Source organism: Oncorhynchus mykiss, chromosome 10 (genome assembly GCF_013265735.2).
Source record: "Oncorhynchus mykiss isolate Arlee chromosome 10, USDA_OmykA_1.1, whole genome shotgun sequence".
Taxonomy (NCBI): Eukaryota; Metazoa; Chordata; class Actinopteri; order Salmoniformes; family Salmonidae; genus Oncorhynchus; species Oncorhynchus mykiss.
The window spans coordinates 37417921-37438705 of NC_048574.1; the positions used below are offsets into that span (position 1 = coordinate 37417921).

General features: G+C 41.9%; 1 protein-coding gene across 2 annotated transcripts in view; it reads left to right on the forward strand.

Annotated features, from left to right (window-relative positions):
• The first annotated feature begins 1172 nt into the window (after positions 1 to 1172).
• The window catches only part of LOC110533820 (connector enhancer of kinase suppressor of ras 2), a 59636-nt gene continuing 40023 nt past the window's right edge, over positions 1173 to 20785 (forward strand). For both annotated transcript variants that reach the window (XM_036990212.1, XM_021618352.2), the window contains exons 1-5: positions 1173 to 1543; positions 10285 to 10448; positions 13381 to 13583; positions 13856 to 13943; positions 14248 to 14289. In XM_036990212.1, coding sequence (XP_036846107.1) covers positions 1477 to 1543; positions 10285 to 10448; positions 13381 to 13583; positions 13856 to 13943; positions 14248 to 14289 — 564 coding nt within the window. In that variant the 5' untranslated portion in view covers positions 1173 to 1476. The remainder of the gene's footprint in view (positions 1544 to 10284; positions 10449 to 13380; positions 13584 to 13855; positions 13944 to 14247; positions 14290 to 20785) is intronic.

Sequence of the window (20785 nt, forward strand, 5' to 3'; positions counted from 1 at the left end):
TTAGGCATCAAAGGCAGGGATGTATGACTGGCAAGGTTTATGTGAGTGTGACTATATGATAGCATGTGCTAGAAATGCATGCATTTTTATTTTAGATGGGTGCATCTAATGTGAAAACCAGTATCGAGTGACTTTAAGCATGGTTAGTATATGCTGCTTGGGAGAGGATTAACAGTAAACCGGTGTGTGTGGGGAGCAAGTGCCAATGCCACCACTTCACACCCTGTCGGGAGCCACTGGGTCATCCACCAGCCAAGCCAAGGACTATTAGCATGGCACTGTTAGAGCAGCATAGGAGTGGGTAATGGTCAATGATTATGGTGCCCATGCCTCTGATAATTTACCAGAACCAAATGTTCATGTTTATGAATTTTGATGCCATTTTACACCATATAGTGAGACGTATGGGGAGACTTCAATAAAGATACAAGAAATGGGCAGATCTCCAAAGAGTTAGTAATAGGCTTAGCAGGGAAAGATGTCATCATCACCCAGCACAGTGAGGACTGAATTATTAACCATATCCTGGTGGGACTCAGTGGAATGAAGTTCGAGGGCCTGTAATGATGTGTTGTGCAACAGAATCATGTAGTGTGCTCACACCATATATAGTTGATTGTAGTTGTAGTAGTTATTTTGGCTATAGGTCGATAAGTATCTACACAAGGTGTATTTTCCATATAATAAAACATGGGAACATCAGAAAGAAATGATAAGCACATACCCCAGCATTTGTCATGATGTGGTTTTACAGTAACTGAGATATTTGTAACTAACTGAAAAAAAAGACTGTCATTCAATTGTATCTTGCATGTTTTGTTTGAGTCATTACTTCAATGTAAATTGCAGGGTGACCCAGTTTTAATATGCCCCCCCATACAGGCATTGATGCAAGCATCACTAGGTTTCTATTGGTTAAAACACAATGGCTTCGGTTCTGTTCCTACTCATATTGGTTGGAACTGGAAACAGTTAAGGGGGTGAACATATTCCTGATAAAAAAGGTTAAAAAAATAAAATAATATGCTTAATTTTTATGCCTTACGTTCAGCTGCCAATGTTTCTCTATAAAGGCATCAGGTAATTATATATTATTGCACCATTCCCTGTGTCTCTGGAATGAAGCATGTGATGCTGCGGTGTGCAGGGGAGGGAGGGGTTGAAAGACTTTCTCACTCAGAGAGAGACTCGCTTCTCTACACAGTACAGTGGGGTCGGCAGGTAGGCTACTGTTGAGTGTGTGTGTGTGTGTGTATGAGAGAGAGAGAGAGAGAAAGAGGCGGCTGAGTCGTTTCTGTGAGCGCGTGGACTGCACCATAGCATTCCGTACCCAGGATACTGTCACCAGCCATGCCTTTACCCAGTAAGGTGCACTTATATTATTTGATCTCTGGTATACCGATGCAACATTTCTGATTTGCGACACCCGATTTTCATGCTCTATCAAGTCCTTGTTTGAAGGATTTGAAGACATCGATGATGGCCCTCGTGATGGAACCTATAAGCAAATGGACACCTAAGCAAGTGCTGGATTGGATGAAAGGTAATGATTATAAAACATGTTTCTTTTCATTTGCATGATACTGACAGAATACATTTTGAAGCGACTAACATGGATATGTGTAAATTTGTTATATTTTATCTGAATACGTGGTTTAATAAATTGGGGCTGATTTGAGCTAAAACGCTGCTATTCTTTGCATTGAAATATTGATCGTGTGCCATTTTGTGTATCCGACCCTGATGTAGAAGCGCGCTATTCAGTGTTTCCTAATTATCGCCCTGGCCTGATGTAGGCTACGCATTTGTAGAACACCAACCAGATACTCAGACCAACTTATTATGCTACGTGTAAAGGTGTTCAACAGTCAGTTTACCTATAAAAGGTTCACATGTAGATTACCTCATACCATAAAGACTGCGTGCCCCCCCCCCCCCCCCCTCTCTAACGCATACACACACACACACACACACACACACACACACACATTGAATAAGTGTTGGCATCAATTGAGGCGTTTGCAAAACTAGCACCATGGACAGCGAACCTACCTTATTTGATAATACGTTGACAGAGACTATGATTTACATTGCTACAAAAATCCACCATTGTGGGTAGTGATAAGGAACACATTGCAGGTTACAAGCTAATCGAACTGGACAGCAGCTTTTGCAACCACAATTGTCAATTTCACCTTTAAGATATGCCTTAACTGAACTCAAAATGGTTGGCGTTACGATGTTCAGTGTGTTTTGAAGAGTTCTCCACTATCTGCCTTAACATTCATATTTCTATGAGAGAAAATATACCTACCTATAGTTGCTTTTATTATATAGTGTGGGCTAAGTGCACAGCTGAGGTGAAGTACCCCTTAGGTAAGACCAAGTGGATGACAAAACAATTGTTGCGCTACATTACCTGCCATATTGTGTGTACTGTTATGTTAGTAGTGGCAGACTTCTGTCATTCTGGAGGTGAAACGCTAATTGACAACAAGCCTTCATTGGAAAGAAAGGTGAGCATGAGTAACTTAATGCTTATACATCCAAATGGTTGAATGACGATCAAAAGAAAGACCTTTTAGTTACTGTAACAACCAAACCCAAGTGAGATAGATCTGATCATGTTCTCTCTCACCAGGGCACAAGGATTTACTGTCATCCAACTAAAGAAGCTGTGATGTCAACCCAGACATGGGATATGTTTTCCCACATACAGTAGTTAGGCCAGCCAAGTGTCAGTCCAGAAGTGCATAACCGTGCTTGCTTCTGGCGCTGCTGTCACAGATGTGTTTACAGCCTTCGCAGCAGGGCAGGGCTCGCCTACGGCACAACTTCTGTACAGCTGATACACAACACAACTAGAAGAACTTCAGTTCAGTCTCAAATTCTCCAACCCAAACACCATGGAAAGTGCATAAGCAAGGTGACATCTTTGTCATCTGTTATATTCAATGCTGTAGGCCAACGAATGACGCCAATACACAGTAAAATCTTGACAGTCTATAAGACTGGTAGAATACAACTGACATAAAGAACAGAGCCGGTATCCTAAGGTCATTTGAGACAGAATGGTTGCTGATGTGCAATCTGAGACATAGAGAATGCTGATATGCAAGTTGAGAAATGTCTTTGTGCTGCCACAGCTGCAAAGAATATCCACACCCTCTCCACACCGTAAACTGTGTGTTATTGGTTGCTTTTAATCTCTTGTTCTTGAGTGGTTTTAAAGGTGGCCAGTGGACACCGTCATGAGGGGAAACTGTCACCTGATTTAAAAAAAAAAAGATCATTAGGGCAATAGAGATTCTATAATTGTGATTATGTAAATCTATAATAAGGGCTTTACACTCCTTGTTACAAAGAACATTGTCTATATATTAGATACTACACACACAAGTAGGCACAGCATGGCACGCACACACACACACACACACACTAACGCACCAGTTGAGGCATTCATGAAAAACTAGCACCATGGACAGCGAACCTGCCTTGGTAATGCATGCCTTGTATTCATACAACATTCCAACTTTGTGGACCAGGGTGGGCAGTTGGCAAACTAATTGAACTGTACCTCATCTATTTCATAACCACAATTATCTGTGTGTGAGAGTAGGTTCAATGCCAATGAGAGTAAGAGGGAGGGACTGACCTGTTTTTGAGGGCATTGAGGACTCTGGATTATTCCTTTGGGTAAAATGTCGATGTCATTTAGAATGAATACTATATACCTGTTGTATTTCATTCTGTGATAGGTCTGAGGGCAAAAATGAAGAAATATACTGCGAATAATTCACTTCTTCAAGGGGGCTTGCCTCTTGGTCACCAGGAAACTGTTGCCATGGAGCCTTGATAGCTAGAGGAAGGCAACAGAATGGAAATTCCACATGCGGCAAGCTATCAAATGAAAGCACCCTTACAAGAACAGCATGAAAACAAATTCACATATGGAAAAAAAAAATGATGTGAAAGTTTCACAAGTCAGACACGTGGTTTTCGGAAAACAACGTTTCACATGTATCTTCACCTGAACAAATCACATGGGAAAAATGTAAAGTAGGAAAAACATAGCCTACATATGATATTTCACATAGAGTCATTTGAAAAGTATTCAGACCCCTTGACTTTTTCCACATTTGTTATTCTAAAATTGATTAAATCGTTTTCAACCCCCCCATTAACTTACACACAAGACCCCATAATGACAAAGAAAAAACAGGTTTATATTTTTCTAAAACTGAAATATTACATTTTCATAAGTATTCAGACCCTTTACTCAGTACTTTGTTGAAGCACCTTTGGCAGCGATTACAGACTTTAATTTTCTTGAGTATGATGCTACAAGCATGGCACACCTGTATTTGAGGAGTTTCTCACATTATTTTCTGCAGATCCTCTCAAGCTCTGTCAGGTTGGATGAGGAGCATTGCTGCACAGCTATTTTCAGGTCTCTCCAGAGATGATTTGATTAGTTTCAAGTCCGGGCTCTGGCTGGGCCACTCAAGGACATTCAGAGACTTGTCCCAAAGCCTGTCCTGCATTGTCTTGGCTGTGTGCTCAGGGTCGTTGTCCTGTTGGAAGGAGAACCTACACCCCAGTCTGAGATCCTGAGCGTTCTGGAGCAGGTTTTCATCAAGGGTCTCTCTGTACTTTGCTCTGTTCATTTTTCCATCAAACCTGACTAGTCTCCCAGTCTCTGTCGCTGAAAAACATCCCCACTGCATGATGCTGCCACCACCATGCTTCACCGTAGGGATGGTGTCAGGTTTCCTCCAGATGTGACGCTTGGCATTCAGGTCAAATAGTTCAATTTGGGTTTCATCAGACCAGAACATTTTGTTTCTCATGGTCTGAGAGTCCTTTAGGTGCCTTTTGGGAAATTCCAAGTGGGCTCACATGTGCCTTTTACTGAGAAATGGATTCCGTCTGGCCACTCTACCATAAAGGCCTGATTGGTGATGTGCTGCAGAGATGGTTGTTCTTCTGTAAGGTTATCCCATCTCCACAGAGGAACTCTGGAGCTCTGTCAGAGTGCCCATTGGGTTCTTGGTCACCTCCCTGACCAAGGCCCTTCTCCCCCGATTACTAAGTTTGGCCGGGCGGCCAGCTCTAGGAAGAGTCTTGGTGGTTCCAAACTTCTTCCATTTAACAATGATGGAGGCCACTGTTTTCTTGGGAACTTTCAATGCTGCAGACATTTTTTGGTACCCTTCCCCAGATCTGTGGCTTGACACAATCCTGTCTCGGAGCTCTAAGGACAATTCCTTCGACCTCATGGCTTGGTTTTTGCTCTGACATGCACTGTCAACTGTGGGACCATTGACAGGTGTGTGCCTTTCCAAATCATGTCCAATCAATTGAATTTACCACAGGTGATCGCCAATCAGGTTGTAGAAACATATCACGGATGATCAATGGAAACAGGATGCACCTGAACAAGGCTTTAAATGTAACAAAATGTGGAAAAAGGGAAGAAGTCTGAATACTTTCCGAATGCACTGTAGTGGTCAGGATGTTGGCTGCTCCCATAGGAGACCTGTGATATTATATATTTCACATATTATTTTTCAGCTGGATGGACATTAGTGCCCCGATCTCCCATGGGAGAAGCCAACATGTTGACCATTAGACCAAGAGGGACAATACCCATTATTGAAGTCGCCATGAGAAACCACTACTCTTTGATGTGCATTTTCCCATTTTAATGTCAAGTAGGGCTGTCAATTGATAAAAAATATAATTGAGTTTATTGCAGTATTTGATGTGATTAATCATGACTAATTGCATATTGACATATTTGATTTGTCCAAAGTAACAGTAAGCAAAATCAGGTAAATTTATAAACACACCTTTTTTAACCTCACATTGTTTTTTTGTTGTTGTATAGATTATGTATCTTGGATGTTTTCAGTGAATTTTGAACGCTTTCAGACAATGCAATAAAAAAGTGCCCAAAAATGACAAAAAGTGAACTTGAGTTAACTGTCAAGATAGCGCTAGTTTTAACATGGTAGCCCTTTACACATATATACGGGTTGAAAACTGCAGGTATGAGCACTGATAAACGCAGTTGCTCTACAGTAACATGCTTTAAATTACGTCAGAGTTCAGGCTCTTCACTTCACAGCGCTGTATGGGTTTTGACTAATGATGTGTATGAACCCTAGATTGCGTTGCTATGTATTGGCAATTGAGAGACGCTGAAAACACAAGTCGGCTATATTGGCACTCCCAAGTAAGAGCAGTCCTCCATAGGAATTAATGGAAGTACATGTATTTAAGTATTTATTTGCTGTACTGGGGACAGTAACATTAGTACTCTAAAAAAAAATTAAGGAATGTAATTTTGTATTTTTTTCATGTTTAGCTAACATAATATAATTGAAAAGTTTGCATTACGTTTTCTGTAATAGAATACATGTGTCAAAAATGAATGTAGACATTCATAAATGCATTTATATAGCTTCCGAAATCTTTTTTTTTTTTACAATGGAGTAGGAGTACCAAGGTGGCTGCGCAGTGGTTTCAATACAGCGCCCCCTGTTAGTCATCCAGGGTTTATATACATCATTGGTTTTGACTGACAGCTGTTCTGAATTTGAGCATCGCACGCGACAAGAAGTAACCTCCATCCCTCCGGCTAATTGGGCAACTTTAGTAAATATTTTGTTGTCTGAGTGAGGGAAATGTTGTAAATTAATAGAACTCTATGTACTTTGAAAGATGAGACGTTGAGGATTATAATAAATACCGCTTTGATGTCATACAAGCAAGCCAAAAACCTGACTAAATGTGCACTTCACATTTCCATATAATTCAATTCATGTCATTGTGATTATGTAATACTATGATTATGGCTTTACACTTCTTGTTACAAAGAACAGTGTCTATATATTAGACACTACACACACAGGTAGGCACAGCATGGCACGCACACACACACACACACCAATGCACCAGTTGATGCGTTCATGAAAAACTAGCACCATGGACAGCGAACCTGCCTTGGAAATTCATGCCTTGCATTCATACTACGCTCCAACATTGTGGATCAAGGTAGGGCAGTTGGCAAACTAATTGAACTGTACCTAATCTATTTCATAACCAGAATTATCTGTGTGTGAGAATAGGTTCAATGCCAATGAGAGTAAGAGGGAGGGACTGACCTGTTTTTGAGGGCATTGAGGACTCTGGATTATTCCCTTGGGTAAAATGTCAATGTCATTTTTGATCAACGTTTATGATCACTATGTTTGATGTAAAGTTACAAGGTGACATGGCGTCGTACCCTGGCTTGTTTTGAACAGAATTAGCGTATGTTTGTATATTGTCAAGAACATTCGCAGAGGAACACACACCTGAATTCACTCATTACTCTTTTCAACACGCACCAAAATTACGATATTTCTCTGAATTACCTTGTGAAAGAACAACACTGCAAGGTCGTATTTTATAACTTAGCTAGTCATTTTGGCAATACAATAAGCTTTCAAATGATGCCCACTTGACCCAGATTTATAATGGGCCATTTGTGGGTTGCGTAAACAACAAAAGTAATTGTATGATCGCGGGCATGCAGCGTTGTGTTCCAAACAAAACAACTACAAGTGTGCTTGCCCTAGTTCCTCAACGGTACAGCTAGGAGATCTCAAAAAAGAACCGTATAGTTGAAGACTCTTCTTTAAGTCATTAAAGTGCAGTGAAATTACTTAGGAGCTATGCACACTTTGGAGAGCTGTGTGGCCACTTGGAGACACCAGTTAGTCCTCTCACTCAAACCCTTGTCATTTTTTGTCTTATGTTGCACCTATCCCACATTTTCCAGGAATATTCTTATCATGTTATTGCGTGTATCCAGAGTATTTTCAGATTTCGTTAACAACAAATGCGGCGAAAAGTAGAGTGAATGTACAGTATAATATAATCAACAGTGTAATGTTTGGATTCAGTCTTGTGTCAGGTGAACTGTTGTGTCCTCAACTTTGGTCTAATAATCTTCCTATAATCTCCAAACTGTTCCGTTTCAATGGCAAAAGTGCATATAGATGGCAGAATTCAGATATGACGTCTTGTTTTGTCGGTATCCACTGAGTTTTGGTTTAATTAAGAAGAAATGTGTGGTAAATGCATGTGGTCCTCCATCTTTATGTACCTCCGCTATTGCTACCATGCTTATGCAAATGCTTTTCAGATTTCTTCTGTGAAGAATCATTTCAGTTTAGTCCTATCCATATAGGCCAATTCCAATGAGTGTAAAGGGTTAAAGAGGATAAATAAGGAGTTATTTTCTCTTGGCTTCTTCTAACAGTCACTAACCAAGGTATGAAGAAGAGTGGCCTGCGGGCTGCAACATTAACAATGGCTCAGAAATCATTTTAAAAACATGTTTTTAACGCACTTCATTTGTTATACTCTGGTAGGCTTAGTTAACTTTTTACAGAATGGCATTACATACATTTCAATGCCATATGCGGAAACATTGCTACTGCAACATGTTAACACCACCTTTTCATGTTTGGTGAGTAACACTATTTCAACACCACATGTAAGTTTCCAAATGTGAAAGTTAGATTTTCACATGTGCTGGTTTCTTACATGTGAAACTGCAAATTTGATTTTCACATGTGAATGGTTTTCACATGTGAAACTACAAATGAGATTTTCACGTGATTGTTTTCTACTTGTTAAAATGCAATTCCATATGTGAAAGTGAGATTTTCACATGTGGAGTCTTCTAACATGTGAAACTGCGAATTTCACATGTGCAACTGTAATTTTTTTTTTCTCACATGTGAAGAGGTGGTGTTAACATGTGACCTTTAAATGTAATACATGTGAAAATATGACTTCACATGTGAAAACAGCTATTCCACATGTGAAACTGCAAACAAGACATGTGTCAAGGGCAGCCATTGATGATCATTACTGTATATGGATGCATGAACGTGCGCACGCACACACAAATGCACATGCATACACAACCCCCCCCCCCCCTCACACACACACACACAAATGCACATGCATACACAAACACCCACCCCCACACACACACAAATGCACATGCATACACAACCCCCCCCCCCCCCCACACACACACACACACACATACGCACATGCTTTCACAAATTTCACTCCCACGAACGTACTGTGGAGACACAAACACACCCACACACAAGGCCATCAATTTTTATGTCAAGGCCACTGTGTGCTCAGAGAAACATTTCTTAGGACCCTTATTGAGCCTCGATTCTGTTACTTAGAATGAGGTCGGGGCTGCAGCACACAAGACGGCAAGACAAGTGTTCGCCACATACAAATGGGGAACATAGTTCAGATGACTATACAGACTGTATAGATCGAGGTCAGTATTGAATAGATGTACCCTGAGTCATCTGTATATGGCTCTGAATGTATCATCCTTTGATCTACCTAGGCAACATCAAGCTGGCTAATTTGGCCCCTGTTGAATGCCTGTGGCCATGGATGTGTGTGTGCTGGGCTTTGGTGTGTTGACATGGCCCAGCCGGTGTGTGTAATGTGGGTCAGCTCTGTGCTGTGGCCTGCTCTGCTCCAATATGCTCTGTGGCTGGAGATGAGTCATCTCCCGGGAGCCATGGATGGATGCTATGGTTGAAAGCCGAGACTCTGCTAGTCTGCTCTGCTGCTTTCTGGGCTCCTCTCTCTCTCTCTCTCTCTCTCTCTCTGTGCCGCCTGGCCCGATGTACATGGCTCCAACACAGAATGCTGCAGTGGACTCTGTGTGTCTGTGTGGCTCTGCTGTGCTCTGATAAGGATGGCTTTAATACGCTGTGGTGAGAGTGGTTTATCTCCTAGACTAGTCCCGTTTCTCTCTTTCCCGTTATGTTCTGCTCTACACAAAGAGCAGCTCAACTGGTAGACTGGTTCTGTTCAGTTCTCTGGAGTTGAAACGTGAATGGTTGAAAGCATGCTTCTGGTATTATGTAGGAATTAACACAAAAAATGACTGAATTGGAAAATGAGTTTTTAGAGTCAAAGCAGCCTGGTAGGGGTTACAAATCTTTTTTTTTACAGCAATTAGTCTGAATCTGCCAATCACACAGCACTTTATACAACTCTGTTATATTTATAGCTTTCATGGTATATTTCAAACTTAAATAATTCAAAATAAATCAGCACAATTTGCATTCCATACACCTAGTGAATGAGTTAGATGTTGACAGTAAAGGAGACAAAGACATACTATTAGAACAAAGGTGTGCCTAACATAGATTCCCCCCTCATTGTGTGTCCCCCATGCAGGCCTGGATGACTGTCTGCAGCAGTACATTAAAAACTTTGAGAGGGAGAAGATCAACGGGGAGCAGCTTCTCCACATCACCCACCAGGAGCTGGAGGAGCTGGGGGTCACCCGCATCGGACACCAGGAGCTCATCCTGGAGGCTGTGGACCTACTCTGTGCCCTGGTGAGGAGTTCATCTAGACATGCAGGGCTGGAGTCAGGAGAGATGGTCAGGGCAAAGGGCTGTAGAGTTAGACCTCTTGTTTGCGGACATGACAGAATAACTTTACTATCGATGCCTTCCAGTGCAACCAAGCCAGTGCAGTCCAGTGCAACCAAGCCAGTGCTCCAACTAGAGAAACACGGTGGACGTGCAGGAGATGTCCAGCTAGCCTAGTTGCTAGATCTGTTTGTGCACCGTTTGAGAGACAAGGCATGACAGACAAGATTGAAGACAATAAAAGGTCAGTAGAAAGTGTCGCTTTATTATCTACAGCCGTCATCAGTGTTATCTGCTGAGTAACAAGGAGTAGAGGAGAGAGGCAGCAGCAGTGCTCAGTGACCAGGGCTAGAGAGGTAGAGCTGAGGCTAGGGCCAGAGTCGCGGCGATGATTTGTGTCCGTTGGAGCTAAAGGCTAATTCAGATTCATTGGTGAATTGTATCCTTTTTTCCTAGATAGAGGTGGAGTGGGAGGAGACTGTGCTGATAGAGGTGGAGTGTAAGGAGCCTGTGCTGATAGAGGTGGAGTGGGAGGAGCCTGTGCTGATAGAGGTGGAGTGGGAGGAGCCTATGCTGATAGAGGTGGAGCGGGAGGAGCCAAGGCTGATTAGAGGTGGAGCGGGAGGAGCCTGTGCTTATAGAGGTGGAGTGTAAGGAGCCTGTGCTGATAGAGGTGGAGTGGGAGGAGCCTATGCTGATAGAGGCGGAGCGGGAGGAGCCTGTGCTGTGTGCATCAGTAAGGGAGGCATGTAATGGGTGTCGTTAGTCTTGGTGTATGATGACTCATACAGAGAGAATCAGGCGTGGGCATGGGAAGAGCCCTGTTAGAGCGAGCTAAGAGCTCTGTATTAACTTGACTGATTCAGAGAGGGGCCACACAGCACACGTCCTCTCTGATGGGCTGAGGAAGTGTCTGATAATAGATCCATAGGCCTAGACAGCAGCAGCTGGGAGGGAGTGTGTGTGTGCGCGTGTGTGTGTGTGAGAGGCTGCCTGTGTGTGAGGTGTGTGTGGAGCTAGCTGAGGTTAGTGTGTGATTCCCTGTGACAGAGCGGCCTACAGCAGAACATCATTAGAGTGCCTGGACTGCCTGAGACCCAACATCTCCACACAGACAACCACACACATGTAATCTGTGTCTGTTAATTAGATGGTCTGATGGGGGCTGCCTGGGTGTGTGTGTCAGAATGTGTGTGAATGTTGAGCAGAATGTCCCTCCTTTATGTTCACATAGGGGGCTATAGTATAAGTTTGCGACTGTGTGAGCGTGTGTATAGGAGTCTGTGAACATGTGCATATGTGCTAAGACAGTATAGTGTGTGTTCTGCATCCCATCTCCATTATAGTGATGTGCTGTGATTATCATTGGATGCTGGGACATGTCCCCATTGATCCTGGCAAAATGCACTACAGCTGAACATTGCGTCACTCTGCTGAGAGGAGGCTGACATGAGTAATGACTGTACTGGAGGAGACCTACAGGTGGAGGGGACAGGAGAGACAGGACACGGACGTGGTCATGCACATGCACACACACACACTGCCTTATTACTGGCCTGACCAAAACGGATGTATGCTGAATAGGTCTCAGTCCCTCTGCTCTGCTTGTGTAAGACAAGACTCTCTGCAGATCAATTGTTGAAATTAATTTATCTTTCCTGGGTTGATTATGTGAGTGTGATGGATTGAAAGACAATACAGGCTTAGTGTCAGTGTGACCGCTGACTCACTTTGACATCAAACTGAGGGTCGGTTGTTCCTGGGAGTTAGATAATTGTTCATCAGTCGGCAGTGACCAGACAGACAGACAGACAGACAGACAGACAGACAGACAGACAGGGCTCTGCTGCTGAGTTGTTGATGTAATAGGGATTTTGCTCCCACCAAATTACAAAAGACATTACAGCCATCAGAGGAAAGTGTCCCCTCCATGCAGTGACGCCTCTCTCTGCCTGAATGGCTCACTGAAAGGAAGGTAGCAGGGAAATGGCTGAGCTGGTCAGTACTCACCACCACCTAGCAGCATAATGGTGTGTTTTCTCTACAGTGGGTCGACTGCCAAGAACAAGGCCTTATTATTGTGCCGCTTAGCTTATTTGCATGGATGTACAGTATAACATATTTAATTCTCCCCCGCCTTTTATCCCTTGTCATCCTCTGCATTGACGTAAATAGGTGACTAGCGATGGAGAAGCCCCCATAAAGAGCAGCCTGATCAGACAGCAGCACATTACTTTGATATTTTGAATGAAAGAGGAAAATCAATAAGGGAAGAAGAAGCTATGGAAACACTGGGCTTGTTGTAATTAAGAGTGACAAAGCCAGGAGTCACCATGACAACTGGGCTGGGCTGGGCTTAGCTACATTGTTGTGGGTTAGACAGGAAGGAGGTATTTCTCCATGGTGACAGTGACTAATGTTGACTAGACACGGAGAATCAGAGACAACTATTCACACACAGGCACACATCTCTAACAGACACACTATTGTGACAACGAGTATGACAGATGAGTGGTCTTCATTGTGTCTATGATGAAGCAAGCATCCCTTTATGTTTACTTGAATAACTCTAGATCCAAAGGATAAAGCTGTCCACCTGGTTTGGTAGCTAAATTAAGAGGGAAATCTGAGATTATCTGAGATTATGTGACTGAAGGGATTTGTCTCTATATGTCTCTGGCATTTAGATCTTATATGCACTATACATTTGCTGCAGCACTGTTCTGTATGAGCTTTCTAATACAAGTACTGAATATGTCAGTCACACCACAATGTCATTGCAAGTTACTGCTATTTCTCCACGTGAACTTAATGTATCCACATTTTAACTTTAAAGTTAAACACTTCTGGGAGCATACTGGACCATGGTCTAAGGGTACTGTACGCTCTGTTCCAGAATTATGGTCTGGAGACTGAGAACCTGCGTACCCTATCCCACAAGCTCAATGCCTCAGCCAAGAACCTGCAGAACTTCATCACAGGGAGGCGTCGAGGTGGCCATTATGATGGCCGGGCCTCACGCAGGCTGCCCAACGACTTCCTCACCTCCGTGGTGGACCTCATCGGAGCAGCCAAGAACCTGCTGGCCTGGCTGGACAGGTGGGTGTTACATCTCAGCTTCGGGGGTTGAGATTGATGCATCGGAACATCCCAGTTTTGTTAGACTTAGAGTAGCTTATTTTCCCCAGAGGAACTTCATTTGCGTATGCCTAATAGTTTATATATGGTTCTCTTTCATTGTAAAGTTGTTGGGGAAGGCAAGTACTGTCTTATGCAGAGATGTTTCTCTTTTTTATCTCACGGACTGCTCTGCCCTCTCCTATCCTCTGATGTCTGATCCCTGCATATTGTACTTTCTTCCCTCTTGCCAGATCCCCATTTGTCAGTGTGACAGAGTACTCCTTACTGAAGAACAATATTGTTCAACTGTGCCTGGAGTTAACCACCATAGTACAGCAGGTGAGTTGTCCAGGGGTGGGTAAAGGTTAGGGAATTCATTAACTAGTTAGTGCATCAATATGTCTCTGACAGAACACTTGGCTATATACCTCCATTTTATAATTCTGTTAGTTTTGTCGGGAATAGATGAAGGCCGACTGAAAATAACTTTCCTGTTTTAAATACTCTCAAGAGACAGTCTGCCAACTAAATTCATTTCACTGCACTTGGGATACTTGCATCTGTCTCATCTGATAGGGGCTCAGTTTTATTTTAATGTTTTAAAAAAACATTAGTTCTCTAACTGGTTTTAATTGTCTTGCAGGACTGCACGGTGTATGAAACAGAAAACAAAATTCTTCATGTGGTGAGTTTTGGGTTTCCTTCTATGGGGTTTAATGCCCACAAGACCTACAAATCTTATTATCAATCATTAACTGCCACCTAATACTTAATCTTAGTTAACAGTCATAAAATAAGCAACAGTAGTCAGTAAACAGTAAAAATTATCAAACGTTTTCACAATAAGTGGCATCTGAATCATCCAACGTTATATGGGACAATGATTTAAAACACACACACACACACACACACACACACACACACACACACACACACACACACACACACACACACCTTGAATTGGGGCACATGCCCACACTTGAACATGTGATAATACAGTCACACGCGTCCTCCTCATCGACCAGGCAGGCAGCACTATGGAAGAAAAGGGTTTAGATTATTAATAAGAGTGTGTGAGTCTGCCTGTGTATTTCTCAAAAGCCGCAGTTTTAAGGCCTTTGGTTGGCAGTCTGTGTTGAATAATGCAGAACCTCCCTGCTGCTCCCGCGGGCATTCCTGCCTACAGCAATTAGACAGGGAGAGAGATGGTGAGGCAATAATAAAGGAGAAGCTAGGACAAACTATGTACAGGCCAGACGTGTTTTTGTTTGTTTGTGTGTGTGTGTGTGTGTGTGTGTGTGTGTGTGTGTGTGTGACAGAGAGAGAGCAAGAGAGAAAGTGAGAGAGAGCGCAATGGAGAGAGAGCCCAACTGGAGACTAAGGGAATAGATGGAAGGTCATGACTGTGTCACTGTAGCTACGCTGTTCACTGCCAGCAAGTTCTGGTCACTGTGCTACTTTTGGCAGTAATAGAAACCTACATACAGTACATTTGACTTGACATCTGAAGGACATGACAGTATCCAGCACTGTTCATACAGTGCTGCATAGACCAATGAGAGACCCCTTTTTCCTCAACTTGTTAAACCTGGGAAGGAGAGCCGTAGCTTGCCTTTGAAGAATGCCCTGTGTGTCTCAGATGATGAATAAACCAAAGAATCACTCATTAAAAAACGGGTCAGATTCTCAGATAATTGCATACAGTGTTTCATTCTTGTTGCTCTAAAAACGCAGGCAGGAGAAGAAGAAAGTGACTCCATGCTCTTGTCATCCCCAGTTGGCTCTTTGTCCTTCAAAGTGATACTGTTGAAATCCAGGAAGTGATGCACGATCCCGATGCTCACAATAGACAATGTAGCAGACAGTGCAGTAGTAATACCTTACACTGTGTGGCTTCTTTTCCAGGTAACTGCCAAAATAAAGGAAACACTTGTCGTGTCTTTACTATCATTAAATTGAAGACGTAGTTTTTTTAAATATTAGAATTTTTTTATTTTACCCCTTTTTCTCCCCAATTTCGTGGTATCCAATTGTTGTAGTAGCTACTATCTTGTCTCATTGCTACAACTCCCGTACGGGCTCGGGAGAGACGAAGGTTGAATGTCATGCGTCCTCCGATACACAACCCAACCAGCCGTACTGCTTCTTAAATCATTTATTTACTAACTAAGTAATTCACAGAAATGCATAAACTAACAGCAGATAGTTACAAGGAAATAATAACGGAGTTTCCCTAGTGGGATAAACAGGTATCGCGGCTTGGTGAACAAAAGGGGAATTGGGGGTCAACTGAGATGAGACACTACAAAGTTGATAATTATAACAATTGAAATGCTAATCCTTTGCACATGAACGCTCACTCATTCGGGAACAATTGCAATCAATATATATATTTACGCTCAGTGTGTCGTCGGGATCTTTGTTGAAAAGTTTGTTTCTGTTGGAGAGTTCTCTCTCTCTCTCTCTCTCTCTCTCTCTCTCTCTCTCTCTCTCTCTCGGTTAGAATGGATTGTTCAGAACGACATTCGTTCATGTTGTTGTAGGATGGATGTTTCGGCGGTTGTCGTTCTTCGCGTTTAATGATACCGAATTCCTAGCTGCAGACTAGTAATTAATATCAAAGACTTGTTCTTATTCTGTCGGTATCGATAGTCTAAGAGTTTAACCACATGGTATGGTTAAATGATTCAGCAATGGTCTGCAACCTTTGTCCTCCCGTGATTGAGAGAAACATGGTCTACTGAGAATTTCTCAAAGTTGGGGTTTTATTCGGAATTGCAGAAAAGGGTCTGTCCCAGGATGCCTGACCCTAACTGGGCTCATGGGCGGTCCTCTGATTTAGTTAAACTCAAAAGGGAATTGGAGTTTCCTTCATTAAACAGTCCAAAATCACATTACACAATTTTACAAACAGTATCATACTCACTCATTCATCTTATACAACAATTAGAGGTAAACCTCATATCTGAGGCTATTATATAAACAGCATTATGGTAATGTGGCCACACCGTCTCCCATGAGCTTCCCCAAGTTGTAACAAACGGAACAGTTCGTAGCTGGGATCTTCACCGATCTTTTATACCTTCTCCGGAACATACAGTGCCTTGCGAAAGTATTCGGCCCCCTTGAACTTTGCGACCTTTTGCCACATTTCAGGCTTCAAACATAAAGATATAAAACTGTATTTTTTTTTGTGAAGAATCAACAACAAGTGGGACACAATCATGAAGTGGAACAACATTTATTGGATATTTCAAACTTTTTTAACAAATCAAAAACTGAAAAATTGGGCGTGCAAAATTATTCAGCCCCTTTACTTTCAGTGCAGCAAACTCTCTCCAGAAGTTCAGTGAGGATCTCTGAATGATCCAATGTTGACCTAAATGACTAATGATGATAAATACAATCCACCTGTGTGTAATCAAGTCTCCGTATAAATGCACCTGCACTGTGATAGTCTCAGAGGTCCGTCAAAAGCGCAGAGAGCATCATGAAGAACAAGGAACACACCAGGCAGGTCCGAGATACTGTTGTGAAGAAGTTTAAAGCCGGATTTGGATACAAAAAGATTTCCCAAGCTTTAAACATCCCAAGGAGCACTGTGCAAGCGATAATATTGAAATGGAAGGAGTATCAGACCACTGCAAATCTACCAAGACCTGGCCGTCCCTCTAAACTTTCAGCTCATACAAGGAGAAGACTGATCAGAGATGCAGCCAAGAGGCCCATGATCACTCTGGATGAACTGCAGAGATCTACAGCTGAGGTGGGAGACTCTGTCCATAGGACAACAATCAGTCGTATATTGCACAAATCTGGCCTTTATGGAAGAGTGGCAAGAAGAAAGCCATTTCTTAAAGATATCCATAAAAAGTGTTGTTTAAAGTTTGCCACAAGCCACCTGGGAGATACACCAAACATGTGGAAGAAGGTGCTCTGGTCAGATGAAACCAAAATTGAACTTTTTGGCAACAATTTTTGGCGTAAAAGCAACACAGCTGAACACACCATCCCCACTGTCAAACATGGTGCTGGCAGCATCATGGTTTGGGCCTGCTTTTCTTCAGCAGGGACAGGGAAGATGGTTAAAATTTATGGGAAGATGGATGGAGCCAAATACAGGACCATTCTGGAAGAAAACCTGATGGAGTCTGCAAAAGACCTGGGACGGAGATTTGTCTTCCAACAAGACAATGATCCAAAACATAAAGCAAAATCTACAATGGAATGGTTCAAAAATAAACATATCCAGGTGTTAGAATGGCCAAGTCAAAGTCCAGACCTGAATCCAATCGAGAATCTGTGGAAAGAACTGAAAAATGCTGTTCACAAATGCTTTCCATCCAACCTCACTGAGCTCGAGCTGTTTTGCAAGGAGGAATGGGAAAAAATGTCAGTCTCTCGATGTGCAAAACTGATAGAGACATACCGCAAGCGACTTACAGCTGTAATCGCAGCAAAAGGTGGCGCTACAAAGTATTAACTTAAGGGGGCTGAATAATTTTGCACGCCCAATTTTTCAGTTTTTGATTTGTTAAAAAAGTTTGAAATATCCAATAAATGTCGTTCCACTTCATGATTGTGTCCCACTTGTTGTTGATTCTTCACAAAAAAATACAGTTTTATATCTTTATGTTTGAAGCCTGAAATGTGGCAAAAGGTTGCAAAGTTCAAGGGGGCCGAATACTTTCGCAAGGCACTGTAAATGTTGTTCGGACCTCAAGTTCTATGAGGTGGAAGAAATTCCTTTGTTCTCTATGAAAATTCACTCTGTCGTTATACTGTGTGGCCATGAGGAGATCCTCTCCTCAGGAATTCACGACCTCTCTCTGACCACAGCAGTCTGGTTGTAGGAGCAGAGAGCGGGGGATGGTGCTCGATGTACCCAAAGAGGGCAACGTCATGACACACTTGATTAAATGAGGATTACATAGTATATTGTAAGCAGGTACTTCCACACAGGTGTGGTTCCATGTATAAAAATGCCCAGTTGCTCATTATTTTGGCTACCATGGTTAGAAGAAGAGATCTCAGTGATTCTGAAAGAGGGGTCTCAACCCAGCTAGCACATGCAGGGTAGCCTAGTGGTTAGAGCGTTGGACTAGTAACCGGAAGGTTGTGAGTTCAAACCCCCGAGCTGACAAGGTACAAATCTGTCGTTCTGCCCCTGAACAGGCAGTTAACCCACTGTTCCCAGGCCGTCATTGAAAATAAGAATTTGTTCTTAACTGACTTGCCTGGTTAAATAAAGGTAAAATAAAAAAAATAAAAAAACATAACATTCTGAGGTGATTTTTGTGTCCTATGGTTATTTTGCATATAACCTTCCCACAACTTTCTTGGAATGGTGTAGGATAGTTGCTTGGCTTTGGAACGTTCTCATCACATTTAAGGTATTTCATTACTTTAACTGAATGTTTCCTAAACGTTCAACTTTAAATGTTGGTAATGTTCTAGGAACGTTCTCCAACTGGTTTGTCATGGGGAATGTTCTCAAATAGTTCAGAGAAGGTTAAAAAAATATTCTGTGGGAATTTCAGTACTTTAGCATAATGATTTTCTACAAGTTTTCTCATGGTTCTATTTAAAGTCATGTTCTCAAATTGTTCCAAGAATGTTAATAGAAGGTCTAAGGTCCCAGGGATGGGTTTCTACTACGCTAACATATGGAATTGTTTTAAGAAGGTCATACCAAGGATCATTTAGCTATTTGATTTAGAATGTTATTTGATGAAACATTTTCATTTGGCCTTACTGCTATTAGCCTATAGAAACACATTGAACTACATATTCATCATGTCAAAACAGATCATTTGTATTTATTTTTGGACTATGTATTGAAGTGCCTGTCCTATGTCAGAGATAAGTTCAGAAAATTATTTATATATTTTTTTTACCCATATTTAACCCATTTTTGGCACTAAAGTACTTTCATAATAAAAAAATCTGGTACAGGGTTACCTTCAGATGAGTCTTGTGAGACTTGTGGGCATCCTAGAGCAAAACATGAGAGTCTAACCTTTTGATGGTGTGGTCATATTAGTGTGTAGCCCAAACTGTTCAGACACTACTGGCAGATCGGCAGTATTGGCTTCAGACGAGTCCCCTGACACTCGTAGAGCTAAATGGAAAACACCATTGTGAGAGTCTCACCTTTCCATAGAGGGGAAGACACTACAGATATTTCCGTGATAAGACCAATTTTTGGAATCTCCTGGTCTGACAAACACTGCTGCAGCTCTGCCACATTCCACTCCAGATGCAGAAGGTCGACATCGACGCAGCATGCAACAAACATATCTCTAGTTGAAACAGGATACATTTTAATGGGGATTTTCATTTTAATGCTGATCAAATGTAGGTTAATAGGGAACTTTTTTCTGTGGGAAATTCAGTACTTCAGCATATCATTTCCTACAGATTTTCTCATGGTTGGGGCGGCAGGTAGCCTAGTGGTTAGAGTGTTGGACCAGTAACCAAAAGGTTGCAAGATTGAATCTCCAAGCTGACAAGGTAAAAATCTGCCATTCTGCCCCTGAACAAGACAGTTAACACACTGTTCCTAGGCTGTCATTGAAAATAAGAATTTGTTCTTAACTGACTTGCCTTTTTTAAAGGCTCTATTTAAAGTAATGTTCTCAAGTTGTTCTCATAACATTAAGAAAACTTTCCATAAAAACCACAAGTAAAGTTTAGAAATGTTATAAAAAAATAATGACATTCTGTTATGTTCTCAGCATCAATAAAACTCTTTCTATCTTATATCTTGTTAAGTGTGGTCAGTGTGGTCATGGATAGAGAACAGAAGGTTATAGGTTGAAAAAGAAATGTGTTGGCATGATTAATAGCTAAGGAAATCATTTTCCATATGTCCTATCTGTGATTGGAGTTAAAAAATACAGATCAAGTCGGAAGTTTACAAACACTTAGGTTGGAGTCATTAAAAGTCGTTTTTCAATCACAAATTTCCTGTTAACAAATAATAGTTTTGGGAAGTCGGTTAGGACATCTACTTTGTGCATGACACAAGTCATTTTTCCAACAAATTTTTCACTTATAATTCAGAGTATGACAATTCCAGTGAGTCAGAAGTTTACATACACTAAGTTGACTGTGCCTTTATACAGCTTGGACAATTCCAGAAAATGATGTCATGGCTTTAGAAGCTTCTGATAGGCTAA